The following is a 15,533-nucleotide window of genomic DNA, read 5'->3' on the forward strand; positions in this document are numbered from 1 at the left end:
AAACAATATGGTGCTTACTCAAAAAATTAAAAATGAAACTTTCATTTGACCCAGTGATCCCACTTCTAGGAATATACCCTAAGAATCCTGAAACACCAATCAGAAAGAATATATGCACTCCTATGTTCATAGCAGATCTGAAAACAACCCCAAGTGCTCATCAGTAGATGAATGGATAAAAAACCTGTGGTACATTTACACAATGGAGTACTATGCAGCTGTAAGAAAGAGAGATCTCTTACCCTTTGAGATGACATGGAGGGACCTGGAGAGTATTATGCTGAGTGAAATAAGCCAATCAGAGAAAGACAAATACTACATAATCTCACTTATTTATGGAACATCATGAACAAAATAAGCTGTTGATCAAAACAGATCCAGAGTCATGGAAGTAGGGAACAGATCGACAAACCTCAGAGGGACGGGGGAAAGGGGTGGAAAGAGATAAAACAAATAACTTATATGCATATATGCACAACCAATGGACACAGACATTAGTTTGCAGAAAGCAGGAGAGGGTGGGAGCGGAAAGGAGAGGGTCGATGAAGGGGAAAAAGGAGGGACATGTGTAATACTTTCAACAATAAAAAAAAATCATCCTTGCATTCGTTACAAATCTTTAATAGGCTACGCTTATTTTTAAAATGCTGATAAATTCTAATTCTTAGTTAGGATCTAATATTATTTTGGATTGTGCATTAACATTCAAAAATAAACTTGAGATTTTCTGTTTAAAAAAATAGAAGGGTTTAAAAATACAGTATTATTGTACCCTCATAAAAATATTATTTGTAGATTAAAAAAAGATGCCTGGAAGTACCAAAATACTGAGTAGAAGTATCTTTTCCTTAAAATTTTAATTAATTTTTAAATTACAAAAGTAATACAGGTTTACTGCAAAAAATTCTAAAGATGCATAAAGAAAACATTGATAATCTCCTGACCCCTAGCCCCCAGCCTGGCCTCCTGCGGCACTCTGATGTAACAATGTTAACTGCACCTGCTCCGCTACACCTGTCCTCATGCTCTAACAACCTCTAGACAGCACTCACTGGATCCTGCTATCTTCTCTCCATTCTTCACGTCTCCGTCCCTTCCTCCCTTAAACAGGATTATACATCCTGCTTATTTTGGTTTTGCGCTTTACCAAAAGAAGCTTCTCCTAGTCATTCTTCAGACCTCTGCTCAGTGTTTGTCTTCTTGGAAACCTCTGGACCCCCTCGGCTGACTTAGGTCCATTTCCTTCTGCGCCACATGTTAATGATTTACGAGTGCGTCCCTCCCACATGCTCTAAGTCCCCCGTGGGCAGGAGCTGTGCCCGGTGTACCTTTCAGCTCCAGGACCTCGCCCAGAGACTGAGCTGGCTGGAAGAAGGACAGGAGGAATGAATGGGCAAGGGAGCAAAGCCTGAGGACAATATGGCTTTGAAGGCAGACAGGCATTAGTAGAGGACTGAGCATTCTCCAGAGACTGAGTGAGCGACGACACGAGGAAATACAGACACATGTACGGAAAAGAAAAAGGGAGCTCAGGGATTTAACTAGATTATCTCAACAAAGGAGGACAAAAGGAAAAAGGAAAGTAAGGGAACAATAGCCAAGAATATTCTGGATAAACAGTAAGATAGATGAAAGAACCTGGATGGCTATTCTTTTGCTTCAGATTAATTGTTTGTGTTTGTGGAAGGGTTTTACAAATAATCCCTTGAGAGATTAAACCGTCTCTAAGGGCAGCTAAGTAATCCAGATTGTGGAGAACTCAGTTTCTGACCTATCTTGTCCTGGGCTCCAAAGAGCCAAGGTAAGAAAAGGCGTGTTTGTGGCGACACAACGGCCAGGCAGCAGCACCCCACCCGCACGTGCAGCAGAGGCCCCACTCACGAACTTCATGATGGGTAATGGGCTTCAGCTACAGAATGCCAAAATCCACTTTTATTTTTTAAAAATCAACTCACCAGTGGTCCTAACCACTGCTGACATCCTAGCTGCAGAATATCCCCACGTGGCTTACTCGGGTGGCACCGTCCTGCAAGGCCTGCATGCTGGCTGCAAACGGCCTGGAGCCTTACCGACCGAGGCGGCTCCTGGCAACCAATTTAAACTTCCAGTGAACATAGCTGCCCTTTGCTAAGGACTCTCTGGAACCAGTCACTAGGCCACCCAACTTGTTCTCACTACTTTGCAGAATAACCACAGGTCCTAGTAATTGTTCCCCTCATTTTATAGAGAAGGGAGCTGAGACTGAGGGCCAGTGGCTCAATCCCCGTTGTAAGCGGCAGAGCCCAAATGGTGTCCCAGGTCTGTCTGGCTCCACGCCCCCGCTGTCCTGTGCTCATCTAACCACTGACCGGCTCCATCTCCCTCATTCCGACCACATCTGCTGCAGGCAAATCCAGTGGTTCCAGGTTGAGAAAATGTTCACGCAAATGTTAGTTGGGCTGATTTCTAGCCACATCGCTGAAACCTTGCTAAAATCACAATAGACGTGCTTAGACCACATTACGTAATAGTCAATATTCTGAGAAGCAACACTGTCCCTCAGCCCGAGTCATTCAGAATTCTCAGTCTGGCCTTTTACAATTGGCCCCGTCCCTCAGACTCAGACGGGGCTCTATTTTGAATTCTAATGAGAACTAGGCACACTGAATATTTAAACTGCAATTACAAAGATCCTGCTTTTACACAGATGTCCTTAATACAAGCAACAGATCTGAAAATACACACAGGGACCAATGGGAAAGATCAGCCCAATCTGCATTTAGAAGCTGGAAAAAGACAATCTTGTTTTCTCCTTGATGCTATTGTTGAGGTGGGGGCGGTTGAAGAAAAGGGAGAAAAAAGCCATGCACAGATCTCAGTAAAAATTTTAAAACCCAGGCTCCGAGTGAAAGGTTCACAAAGAGGTGCTTGAATCCTTTGTTAACAACTGAACAAACAAATTCATCACCAGGCCCTTCTGTGTGGCCCCTTTGCAATTCAGCCAGTACTTATCACTAGAAATTTCCTCCCTGCAAAAGTACCTATGACTGATAGATCGGACCCGCATGGAAGATGCGCCCAGCACAGGGAAACAAAAGACCATTTCACGGTCCACAACCTATTTTCACACTCCCTTCAGGGGAAGGATGTGCGGCTGCTATCCTCAGCTCACTGAGTGCTCTCAGTTAAACAGTAATTGGGTGCCTGCTCACAGGCACCCAGTTACACAGGAGTGAGCTGCTCAATCCACACCCTCAAATAGTTCAAACATACCTTGCTTGCAGTTTCATGCATGTAAATGAATGTTTACATATGAAATGATCGATCTGGGCTTGCATTTAGGAAAAGCAGGTGATTAACTCTCTGCTTTGTCTTGAGTCTCCTAGACCAAGCTCCTGCCCCTGCAAACGCCTTTCTTATTAAGATCATAATTTAACTTCCATGGCCTTTGGATATCCTCTTGTAAATGCCAACACTTATAGAAAGGGGGTATGGCTTATTCTTTTCTGATCCGCCTCTCTGGTTGGTGTGCTCTTCTGGTGGTATCCAATATATCCATTGAGTTTTGAAGTTCAGTTACATTTTTTAATTTCTAGAAGTTCTACTTGGTTCCTTTTCAAATTTTCTTTACTCTTTATAGTCTCCTATTCTCTGAAGATACTTTCAAGCTTGTCATTTCTTTCTTTAAATATAATAAGCACAATTGATTTTATAACCCATGTCTGATCATTCTAACGCTGCAAGTCTGTGCTGATTGGTTTCCGTGGTCTGTTGCAGGTCCTGGCTTGTGCTGTTCTGTTTCCATGTATCCTCGGTTATCTTTGACTGTGTGCTGGGCATTGCGTTGGAGATTTTATTTTGGGTTGAATCCTAGCGATCTAGTATAAATAAGTCTTTCTCCAGGTACCTGGAGCTAGAACAGGTGAGTCCACCTAAAACCAAATTCAAGGTATAAGGTTTCCTGGCCCATCCTGAGTATGGATACCCAGGGTGCAAACGACACAAGGGCCTTTTTGTGACCACACCTGTTAGGAAACGTAGTTTTTTCCTTTCTCTTTCTTCTCTCTCCAATTGTGTTCAGTGCTAAGGCCTTCTCCACAATTCCAAAGGCAAGTTTACTCCCGGTTCACTTTTATCCTAAGAGTGTAGTTCTTTGGAGACCCAGTTTAATAATAATAATGATAATGAGGAGGAAGAGGAAGGGGGGAGGAGGAGGAGGAGGATCTCCTATCACATTCCATCTGAAGTGGGCCCAAGGCCTTAACTTTCGCTCTGCTTCCTCCGCTCTCAGGCTGGGGAAGCCCCTGGCTCCTGCCTGCAAAAGGGCTCTATCAGACAAAAAAAAAAAAGAAAAATAAACTACTAGAAAGTATCTAAGTTTAGAGACTGGAAGCAAAACAACAGGTCAGGTTAGTATGGTTGTTCCTCAAAAAAAGGAAACACCATTTGATACAGCAACTCCACTTCTGGGCATGTGCGCGGCGAACCAGGGACGTGTACCAATCCCAGCACACTCGTGTTCATAGTGCATTATTCACACAGGCCAAGAGTCCACTGACAGAGAAATGGGTGGAAAAAATATAGCATATTTGTCCAATGGAACCTTATCTCAGCTTAAAAACAGGGAAGGAGATTCTGACACACGCTACAATGCAGAGGGATACTGAAGACACTCTGCTAGGTGAAATAAGGCAGCTACGAAAGAATGACGACTGTGTGATTCCACCCATAAGAGGGTCCCTGAGCAGAGATGGTAGCTGACGGGCTGGGGGAGGGGAGGGTTAGGGTTAACGGGGACAGAGCTTCAGTCTGGAAGGATGAAAGTACTGGAGATGAGGGTGGTGATGGTGGCACAACCATGCCAATGGTGAACACTAAAAAATATCACAATGGTACATGTTATGGTATGTGTATTTTACCACAATAAAACACATTTTTTAAATGAAAGGTCTGGCTAATTTTGCCGAGGGCTGCTAGACCTACTCAGCAAATTCCACAATATGCCTTGTGTTCAAAGGCTTCACACTGACCAATGAGAGAGTTAGAAGTTAATTGCTTGTGTCGTAAAGACAAGTCTGACCTCCCTAGGGCTTCGAAGGCCTCATTCCGAACCTTCATCGATGTGGGAAAACTAGCACTGCTTGTCAACAAACACACATAATCACCATTTTCCCCAACAAATATACACACAATACATTTTCCTTCGGCGGTATCAGGCATCAGGAGTGGTATAAGGATAGTTATTCGGGTGTTGATCTACAAAATTAATGGAACTGCTAAGTAAATATTAGAGAAACAATTGAAGGGGTAAGAGAAACACATCTCTTTAAAGCATTTCCATTGAAAGGATAAAGAAATTTCTTCTTTCAGACCTAACACTGCTGCACAGTGCTTTTCTGTCACTACATATAGTTCTGTTATAGATGATAAATGTTGATAGAATCTCTACCTATTACATAACTACTACATAACATATACCTAAATACAAACGAAGCATGAGATGAATTCGCAGTTAACATATTTTAAGATACCAAGTTTTACAAACATACATTTCAGTAATTTGGAGAGTCTCTAAACATCTTCTCTTAAAAGAAATGAAACAAAGTTCAGCTCAGAAAGTTTTATGAAACTTTCTGGGTATAAAACCCAAATACCATCAAGTATAAAACTCACAACAGAAGTAACATTCTTCACTGTGACTCCGTGAATGGCATATGTTGAGGCCACTACATGGCAAACACAAAACTTACCGACACGTCTATGAACACGTTCATCCCCAAGTAATAGCAATATGATTGCTTATCACGTAAAAAAGACCTCAGGCAAGTTGTCACTGCGTTGGGAAGAGTCTTCCCCCTTCAGACATATAAGAACAGCTAATACGTGCCTATTGCTTACCACATGCCAAAGCCTGCTCTCAGTGCTATGGATCTGTGTACCTGCATCTGCAGCATCTCTATCAGTATCATCTATGACTGTATCTTTATCTATATCAATTTATTCCTACAACAACCCTCTCATGCAAAGGGGAGCTCGGGCTCTCCGCAGGTCCCAGAGCTGGGGAGTGAGTTCCAGCTCCAGAGCCTGCTGACCACTGTGCTCTCGGGCCTCCCCACATAAATGTGGAAATTCAGGGAAGATGGGCAGCATTAGACACTTTGATAACCAGGTCGTCCACATTTTTTACAGCTGAGGAAACTAAGGCTCAGCAAGATTATGCTGACACAGAAATCACAGATAACGAGAGGGATGTGGGAGTGAGCCCACATCTCGCTGTCTCGTTTCAGGGTCAAGTGCAGAGAACAAAGACCCTGTGGACAGCAGTTACGTGAGCAGGTTGGGGAGGCGAAAGCTTGGCTTCTGGCAGGAAGAAGGAACAGACGCGCCGAGTGGGCTGGTGTCTGATGGGTCAGAGCTGGGGTGGGGAGCAGAACAGGTGATAAAGGGAAGCAGGCAGGCCCCTTAGAGTTTTTACTTCCTCTGAGGTTCTGGAGTCCCCAGAGGCCTGGTCCTCTCTCACCCTGTGGCTCTAGACTTCTGTTCAACCAGCAAACACAGGCAAGGAAGGCGATGCTCCTCCAGGTATACGTCACAGGTGACCCTTGCACAGAGGTCTCTGTTCTAAAACTACATATATCACAGGGACCTATTCTATTTTTCACACTGAAAGAATTACAAGTTAGGTAAGGCACGTGCTCCGATCGCTAGGTTTTTATCGTATTGTATTTCTATTTACCATGAAAGTATCGGCTTGATAAACTTGTTGCACCTTTGTGGGATGAAGCACCGAATAACCGCCACTGTGATTACTCCTCCTGTCCCCACCACTTCAGCACCCACCTCTGGGCAGAGGAACGTGTCATTTAAACCACACAAAACTGCACCAGGACTTCGTAGAACAGCAAGTACCTGCCTCAGGACTGCTGGGCGTCCTTGTTCCACAGTGAACGCGCTTGAACTCCAACCTACCCCACTCAATCAGAGCCTCCAGGGGAGGGCCTGGGGATAAGCATTTTAAATCACTCCAAGCGATTCTTATCTTGGCATGTGAATCCCCATTTTACTTACAAGGTACTAAGAAGTAAAATGATTGTCAAAGATAACATCACCAATTACAGGATTTGAACTCATTTGAACTTCAGAAGCTGGGCTCTTAACTGCTCTGGAATTGTATCTTCACCAATTAAGCTGTGCTTAAATTAAAACAAGGCACAACGGTAGGTGAGACTGCCTTTGTAACCCCGGAGATCTACCACTGCCAATCTGCATAGTGTCATCCAGTTTCCCACACTAAGGTTCTCTGTAAGTATACAGAAAGGTTTCTTATTTTAAATTAAAAAATTAACGCATCATACTGCCCCTGAACTCACCACAATCCATTTCAGTTTGACAAGATCTAGGCTATCTGTTGGCAATCTCAGCGCCTGTCAGATGGGACCGCCTGTGTCAGAAGCGCAGCCAACCCCCTGCAGCCATTAGCCGGACGTGGGAAAGTCAAGGCAGGGCGAACCGCAGCGCGGGGAGCACCGGCCCGAACCGCAGCCCTCTCTCACCACAAGATGTTGACTTTCTGTCCACCAGAGTCACACGCCGGGTTTCAGTGCGGAGTTTCTCGTCTGTGTTCTCCACCAGGTTGGCAAGGTCATCAATTATCTCTAGAAAGGAAAACAGACGCATGGTTAATACTGCAAAGTTCCCTGGCGCACATCAAAGCATCAGAGCTGGGGTGGTCCTTCCCAGGAGTGATTCTCCCAAGTGCACGGAGCTAAGAGGCAGAGAGCTCATGTGTGCTCTTTGAAAACTGCCATTCTAGTCTAAAAAGCGGGGGTAATAGTAGTGGTAAAGAGGAAAAAACACAAAAAGCTGGTTTAACACAATTTCAAGAGACAGAGGAGAAGTGTCAAAAGTTCAGAGGAAAGAAAGCATGACCCAAGGAGTTGTCATTCGAGTTACAAAGGTAACAGTCAGACAGTACAGGACACCTCAGGGACAACCGGTGTCCTTCTTAAGAAAACTACGTGATGATGGACTCTAGTCACCAAGAATGGAGAAGCCAGAGACCATGGCATGGAGAGGATGGTGAGAATGGAAGCTATTAAATACTGAGCAGAGAAGAAACAGATACACAGATTAGGTTACAGAAAGGTGAAAATGTAATTAGGACTGAAAACCAGGAAGCACGGGGTGGGGGGGTGGGGGGGAGATGACGGTGACATTTCTTCATCCCTCACAGCAGAGCTGTATTAAGCTGCTGAAAATTAAAACATAGAAACTTAAAGGGTTTTTGTTTTGTTTGTTATCCTCACCCGAGGACATTTTTCCATTTTTGTCCAGGTAAAGTGAGAAGGAGAGAGAGAGAAACATCGAGGTGAAAGGGACCATCGAGTGGTCGCCTCCCGCATGACCCCAACTGGGGCCGGGGACAAACTGCAACCGAAGTACGTGCCCTTAGTGGGAACTGAACCTGAATCTCTCTGGACCGCAGGCCGATGCTCTAACCGCTGAGTCAAAGTTTTGGCCAAGGCAAAACTTAAAGCTTTATAAAATCACCAAAGCTTCAATGTTACATAAAATTTTTTACTAGCTTTAGATGGATATTTTTAGTAATTACTTTCTTGTAAAGAATCCTGCATGTGGTTTGTCTTTTTTTTTTTTTTAACACTTATCTTCTAAAAGTGAAATTAAGTACTTAACATTTAAGACAGCATATATAGTATAATCCTAACTATGTAAAAATATTTCGATCTATCCTTTTACATATACAAACCTAGATGTTAACCTAACGTCAGTAAGGATTATTTCTAGGTGGTGGGATCCTGGGTGACCTTCCTTATATTTTCTTTATTGTTTGAGATTTTTATAATGAAAATATTATTTTTTAAATTTTGATTCTCTTTTCCTCCCTCTTTTTTTTTTATCCTCACCCGAGGACATTTTTCGATATTTTGTTCAGATAGAGGGAGAGGGAGAGAGAGAGAGAGAAACATCGACGTGAAAGCGACATCAAGTGGCTGCCACCCACACGACCCATCCAGGGCTGGGGACAAACTGCAACCGAGGTACGTGCCCCTAGCGGGAACCGAACCCGGGTCTCTCCGAACCACAGGCCGACGCTCTAACCACTGAGCCAAACTGGCCAGGGCTCCTCCCTCATTTTTTACTGATTGCTTTAGAGAAATGTTGTCCAATACACATCACCGCTTTTCTTAACACATTTTTGACTGCTCACGAGAGGGTACCTTCCTTCCTGCCTCACACAGCGCCTCCAGCAACTTCTTTCCACTTATGGACCCTTGCATTTCTGTGTTCGGATCATTCATTTGCATGTCTTTCTTTCACAGCAAGACTATGACAGAAACTAACTTCTATGTATCTTGACACCTACCACCCCAGGAGAGTACCTGGTACACAGTGAGATAAATAAATACAAAAAGATAAAGGCAATGAATGAATGGCGTCTCAAAGAGAAAAGCACTGAATAATTTCAAAGCACTGTGCTGCGTCTTTAAAAAGTGGACCTAAGCCAAGTTTGTGGATATTACTTATGTGGCACCTGTCTAGAAAACCTTTCACTGTTCACTCATGACTATTCCCATGTCTTCAATGACACACTCTCTCCCACTTTTCCCTCCACTTCTCTGCAAGCTCTGTTAGGCTCTCCTCTTCCTCTGCAATGTTGGCGAGTTCTGCTTACTTTTACTCTATGATACTACCATGGTGATTTTATGGACCTTTTAGTTCATCGATATTTACATTAAAAACATGAAAATTTTCTGCTCTGTATAGCTCTCCAAAATTCTTGACCCATAGAGCCAACTGCCAACTACTTATCTCTACCTTGAAATTCCTACAAACTTCTGACTCTCAAAGTCTGTAAAACTAAACTCTTCGAGTTCCCCCCAAATGTCGCTTCCCTCAAATAACGGCGCCACCATTCATTGGTGGCTGGAGATAGAAATCTTAGGGCTTACTTGACCTGCTCCCTCCCCCGTCTCTTTCATTGGGCTTTCTAGTTTTCAATCAACTCTAGTTGACTCTCCCTCCTCAGTATCTCTCAAGCTGTATTTCTCTTAGGCCTTATTACTAATATCTCACACAAAAAATGTCCGGTGTTTCTGACACAATGTCCTAACTTACCTTCCTGTTTCTACTCCTGAATCCGTTCACTCCATTCTCCACGCTATAGTCAGGGACATATTTTTTCATATTTCCCTTCATTGAAATGTAAATAGCCATATGTGGCTAGTGACTGTTATATTGAATTACAAGGCTCTAAGCATTTTTTCTTAAAGAAAACCCCAACACGTACCCACTACCACTATCACCACCACCACTGACAGCTATTGCTTAAAAAAAAAATCAACAGAGGGCATAAAAATAAATACTAAAAATACACAATTCCCTCAGAAGAAGGCAGAAGAAAAGTACAGAGGAACGGGACAAAGAGAACCCAAACACCCAGAGGCAGACTCACACCCAACTATGTCAGTTAAATATAAATGGACAAACGGCTCAATTAAAAAACAAAGAATGTCAGGTGAGACTTAAAAAAAAAAAAAGACACAACTATACGCCCTCACAAGACACTCCCTTTAAACACGAGGCACAGAAAGTGTTGGCAGGACAAACTGGCATGCTTTATTACTGTCAGACCAGATAAACTTCAGGCCTAGCAGTATGACCAGAGATAAAAAGGAAGTTTTTCATCATGATGAAAGAACACGTGGCAAAAAAGAAAAAAAATCCCCTGCCCAGCTGGTGTGGCTCAGTGGACTGAGAGGTCTGGGTTCGATTCCTGGTTAGGGCACATGCCTGGGTTGAGGGCTCGATCCCCAGGAAGGGGCATGTAGGAGGTAGCAGATCCATGTTTCCCTCTCACATTGATGTTTCTCTCTCTCTCTCTCAAAAAATCAATAAGAACATATCCAAAAAAAGGAAGAAAAAAAAGTCCCCTGTAATTGAATATTAAGAAAACCACCTCTAAATAACCCATAGGATACAAATCAAACCACAAGAGAGCAGGGACAATATTTTGAACTGAATTATAATGTCAACCTAAAATAAAAGTTTGCGGAACGCAACTAAAGCAGTGCTTAGAGGAAAGTTTACTGCTTTAAATCCATATATTAGAAAAGAAGAAAGGTGTAAAAATCAATGATCAGGCAAAAGGAGATCATCACATGACCATTTCAATAAATGCATTAGAAGGATTATTAAACAAAACGCAGTGTTCATTCGTGATACAAATTCTCGACAAGACAGGAAAGGAAGGGAGCTTCTTCACCCCAACGAAGGACCGCTGTAAAAACTTAGCGCTCACATCACACTTAACGGTCAACACTGAACACTCTCTCCAAGATCAGGAATGAGGCAGAGATCTGCTCTGACCACCTCTGCAGAGCACTGCATTAGAAGTCCTACACTATCTAATGAGAAGAAGAAGACAAAAAGATTTAAAAGGGAGATGTAAATATAGATATCTGACATTGATTGTGTACATGGAATACTCTATGGAATCGATTTTAAAACTATTAGAATAAGTGAATTTAACAAGAACACAGACACAAACTCAATTATAAAGAGCAATGTATTTCTGTACACAAGCAATTGAAAAATGAAAGTAAAAATATATATATATCATTTAAAATAGCATCAAAAGCTACATCAAATAGTAGAAATAAATCTAACAAAAAATGTGTCAGACCTCTATGCTGAAAACTATAAAACATTATGGGAGAAATCAAAGACCTAAATAAATAAGCCACATTAATGGATTGAAAGACTCAATATTTTATTTTACTTATTTATTTTTTACTTTTTCTTTATTGATTCTAGAGAGAGAGGAAGTGAGCAGGAGAGAGAGATAGAAATATCAACAAGAGAGAACAACATAGATTGGCCGCCTCCTGCACGCCCCTCACTGGGGATCCGGCCCACAACCTGAGCATGTGCCCTGACCTGGAATTGAACTGGCAACCTCTTGGTACATGGGTTGATACTCAACCACTGAGTCACACCAGCCGGGCAAGACTCAATATTTTAAAGTGATCTGTCCATTCTCCTCAACTATACATTCAGTGCAATTCCAATCAAAATCCTAGCAGGCTTTAAAAATAAAATTGGCGTCCAGTCTGGTTGGCTCAGTGGTTAAAGCATCAGCCTAAGGGTCTTAGGGTCGATTCCCAGTCACGGGCACCTGCCTGGGTTGCAGGTTCCATCCCCAGCCCCAGTCTGGGTCATGTAGGAGGCACCCAATCGATGTGTCTGTCTCACATTGATACTTCTCTCTCTCTCTCCAATTCTCTCTCCTTCCCATTCTATGTAAAAATCAATGGAAAAATAGCCTCAGGTGAGGATACAAAAAAAGAAACAAAACAAAAAGAAATTGGCAAGCCAATCCTAAAATGTGCATGGAATGCAAGTGATTTCAAATTGCCAACATCATCTTGACAAAAAATTCAAGATTTATTATAAATATATAATAATCAAGATACTGTGGTACTGGAATAAGTATAGACAAATAGACCAATGGAACAAAACAGAATTCAGAGATAGAATCCTATGCACGCGCACCATCAATTCCCAACACAGTTGTCAATAACATCAGTCAAATAGGGAAAGAAAGGTCTTTTCAACAAGTGGTTTTGAGAAAACTATGTATCTGTATGGGGAAATAAAAATAATCTTGACCCTTTCCTTCCACCACATACAAAAAATGAACTTGAGATGGTTCACAGATCTAACTGTAAAACCTAGAACTGTAATCTTCTGGAAGAAAAAACAGAAAACATATATGAACTGGGGTGGGCAAAAATAAAAAGACTATCCACAAAAGACAAGAAACTGGTCAATTGGACTTCATAAAAAATGTTTTTTCTGCTCATCCAAAGATACCATTAAGAAAATTAATGAACAAACCACAGACTGCTAAATATTTTTAGGCCATATATCTAAGTATTTGCATCTACAATATATAAAGAACACCTATATACTAACAATAAAAATAACAAACAAACCTAATTTTAAAATAGGCAGAAGACCCGAATAGTCTTGTAAAAGGAGATACACAGATGGCCAAGAGGCACAGAAGAGGAGCTCAACCTCATTAGCAACCAGGGAAACGCAAATTTAAACCGCAGCATGTACTGCTCCACACCCATGGAATGCTAAAATGGAAGACTTACAATACTAATTATTGGGGAAGATTTGGCATAAAGTTAATTGTAGAAGTGATTGTCAGTTTAATAAAGTTAACCATACATCTACCCTATGACCCAGAAATTTCACTCCTATTTACCAAACAAAAATAAAAACACATTATCCCAAAAGACCTGTACAAAAACATACACAGCAGTCTTATTCATTAAAACCCCAAACTAGAAACAACCCCAATATCCACCAGTAGGAGAATGAAGAAGCAAATTGGGGTTTATTTGTACAATGGAATACTAGTCAGCAATAAAAACAAAGAGCTACTTAAAAACACAACTGTATAAATCTCAAAAGCATTCTGTTGACTAAAGTAAGAAAATGAAATCAATATGTACTTGGCGATTCCATTGATATGAAGTATAATAAACCTAACCTATTGGATAGAAATCATAAAGTGGTGGCGTCGGGGGTGGAGGGATTGACTAGAAAGGGACATGAGGGAATTTTCCAGATGATGGAAATGTTCTAAATGGTCACACAAATGTATACAGTTGTCAAAACACACAGAACTGAACTCTAAAGTTCTGTGCATTTTGTTGTATGCAAACTATACCTCAATTAAAACATGTAAATCTGACAAAAATTAAAAGTTTACAATATGATATTCCTAAGATTTTCCAGGAAGGAAAGAAGGCAGGCAGACAGGTCTACATGCACGGATGCTGGAAAGACAAAGCAAATGATTCTAACAAAATTTTAGAGTTGCAAGGACTCATGGGATCGGCTTGCTGCTCCCAGCCTCTTCAGCTAGCCTGGCAGGGGGATGGTTAATCTTTTTCGGAACACTCCCAGTGACAGGTAACAGGGAAACTCCTGAGAAAACCAGTTCCATGGCTGAGTTAGAGGGTGACTAGTTATTGTAACTCTGCGTATGGAGCTGATAATCTGCCTAGTTATTACTAGAACAACACTATCCCAGTGTTACTCCTCAAGGCAGTTCTCATCTATGTCTTCTAGGCTAAAGATACTTAGCTCCAAACTTTAGCAGATCCTCAAAGGGAGAGATTTTTAGATGTTGTGACACCTTGATGCTTTGGGCAGTCTTCATCCTGAAATGTATGCAAGGACTTGGACACATCGTTTCAGTTTTGTCTAGTCAGCAAAGAACATGGCTGAGTTTATTGTAGTAGCATATATACAAGTGGACAGTTTTATGATTCAGTCTTCATGTCCTATCAGGATATTCCACAGTAACACTTATGCTTCCTATGGTTGCCTGGTACATTGTTCTCATGCAACCAATTACGGTCAGAATTTCATGACATGCTTTGAATGCCGCAATATGTGATATAACTCAGGCTTAATAAGCCTCTGTCACTGTGAGAAAGTCAAGCACACAATATTCCTTGTCTGACACTACATATACCAGCTGTTGTATATTAATTGGGTTTCTAGATAGATTTCTTTTTACATTTGTAAATATTCATAACTTAGAGGTAAATAAAAATGTTGAGGCAGATTAGCTCAGCAAAAACCAGTAGTAAACACCAAAGTTAATATCTTAATATTAAACCCACTGTAAAGCTTTTCATTTTGCTTAATAAACCTCTTCTGATTACTAGTTTGTTTTGTTTTTTTTCTTAAAAAAAGAAAACACAAAAAACTATTTTTAAGTTATAGCAGTTATTTAATTGAAGTTTATAAATGAGAGGGGGAAAAGTAAAACATCATCCAAATGCCCCATTAATCACTTCTATGTGCTCCCTTCCAAGATTTGCCATAAACATATATTTTTATATAATTGCAACATATAAGCCTTTTGTCCCCCATTAACATGATATCATTTGTACTCTTTCATGTTGCTACACCTCCTTCAGTTATAATTTCTAATGGTTACAAAATATTCATTCATTGAATAAACATTCATTAAAAATAACCCAGTGTGAAATACTCAGAATGCTTCTCCATTTCTACATAATGAGTCAATGAATTCTTTCCTCTATTATCATTTTCCTTCTTTTGTATCACTTCCTGAAGTTAACAAAGTGTGGTTATGATGGCTGCGTGTACTTGAAACACTTTGCCAAATCGGTTAGTAAAGGTTTATACTGCCACTGCTGGTTGGTTTGATAGAATTACTCCACTGTCAGGTACTGTGACCTCAGAAGGAGGTTTCCCAGGGCAGGGAGGCTGGGGGAATTCCCACCCTGCCGCACTGGCTTCTAAGGTGGGAATTCCCCTAACCAGAGTCTGTTGGGAGCAAATTAAACAGGTTTCGGAGTTCAGGTTAAGAAACAACCAGCTGGCTCTTTCAGATTGCTGACAGTACAGCTCCAAAGGAAAACTGAAATTTGGCTTCCTGGTAAGTATTTGCATTTGGTTTCCAGAAGGAGCCTGTATTT

At 41.5% G+C, this 15,533-nt stretch overlaps 1 protein-coding gene across 1 annotated transcript in view; it reads right to left on the reverse strand.

Annotated features, from left to right (window-relative positions):
- The window catches only part of STX8 (syntaxin 8), a 242,520-nt gene that overhangs the window by 84,268 nt on the left and 142,719 nt on the right, over positions 1-15,533 (reverse strand). The window contains exon 7 of the mRNA XM_036269329.1: positions 7,533-7,634. Coding sequence (XP_036125222.1) covers positions 7,533-7,634 — 102 coding nt within the window. The remainder of the gene's footprint in view (positions 1-7,532; positions 7,635-15,533) is intronic.

This window comes from Molossus molossus, unplaced genomic scaffold (genome assembly GCF_014108415.1).
Source record: "Molossus molossus isolate mMolMol1 unplaced genomic scaffold, mMolMol1.p scaffold_m16_p_19, whole genome shotgun sequence".
NCBI classification, from domain to species: domain Eukaryota; kingdom Metazoa; phylum Chordata; class Mammalia; order Chiroptera; family Molossidae; genus Molossus; species Molossus molossus.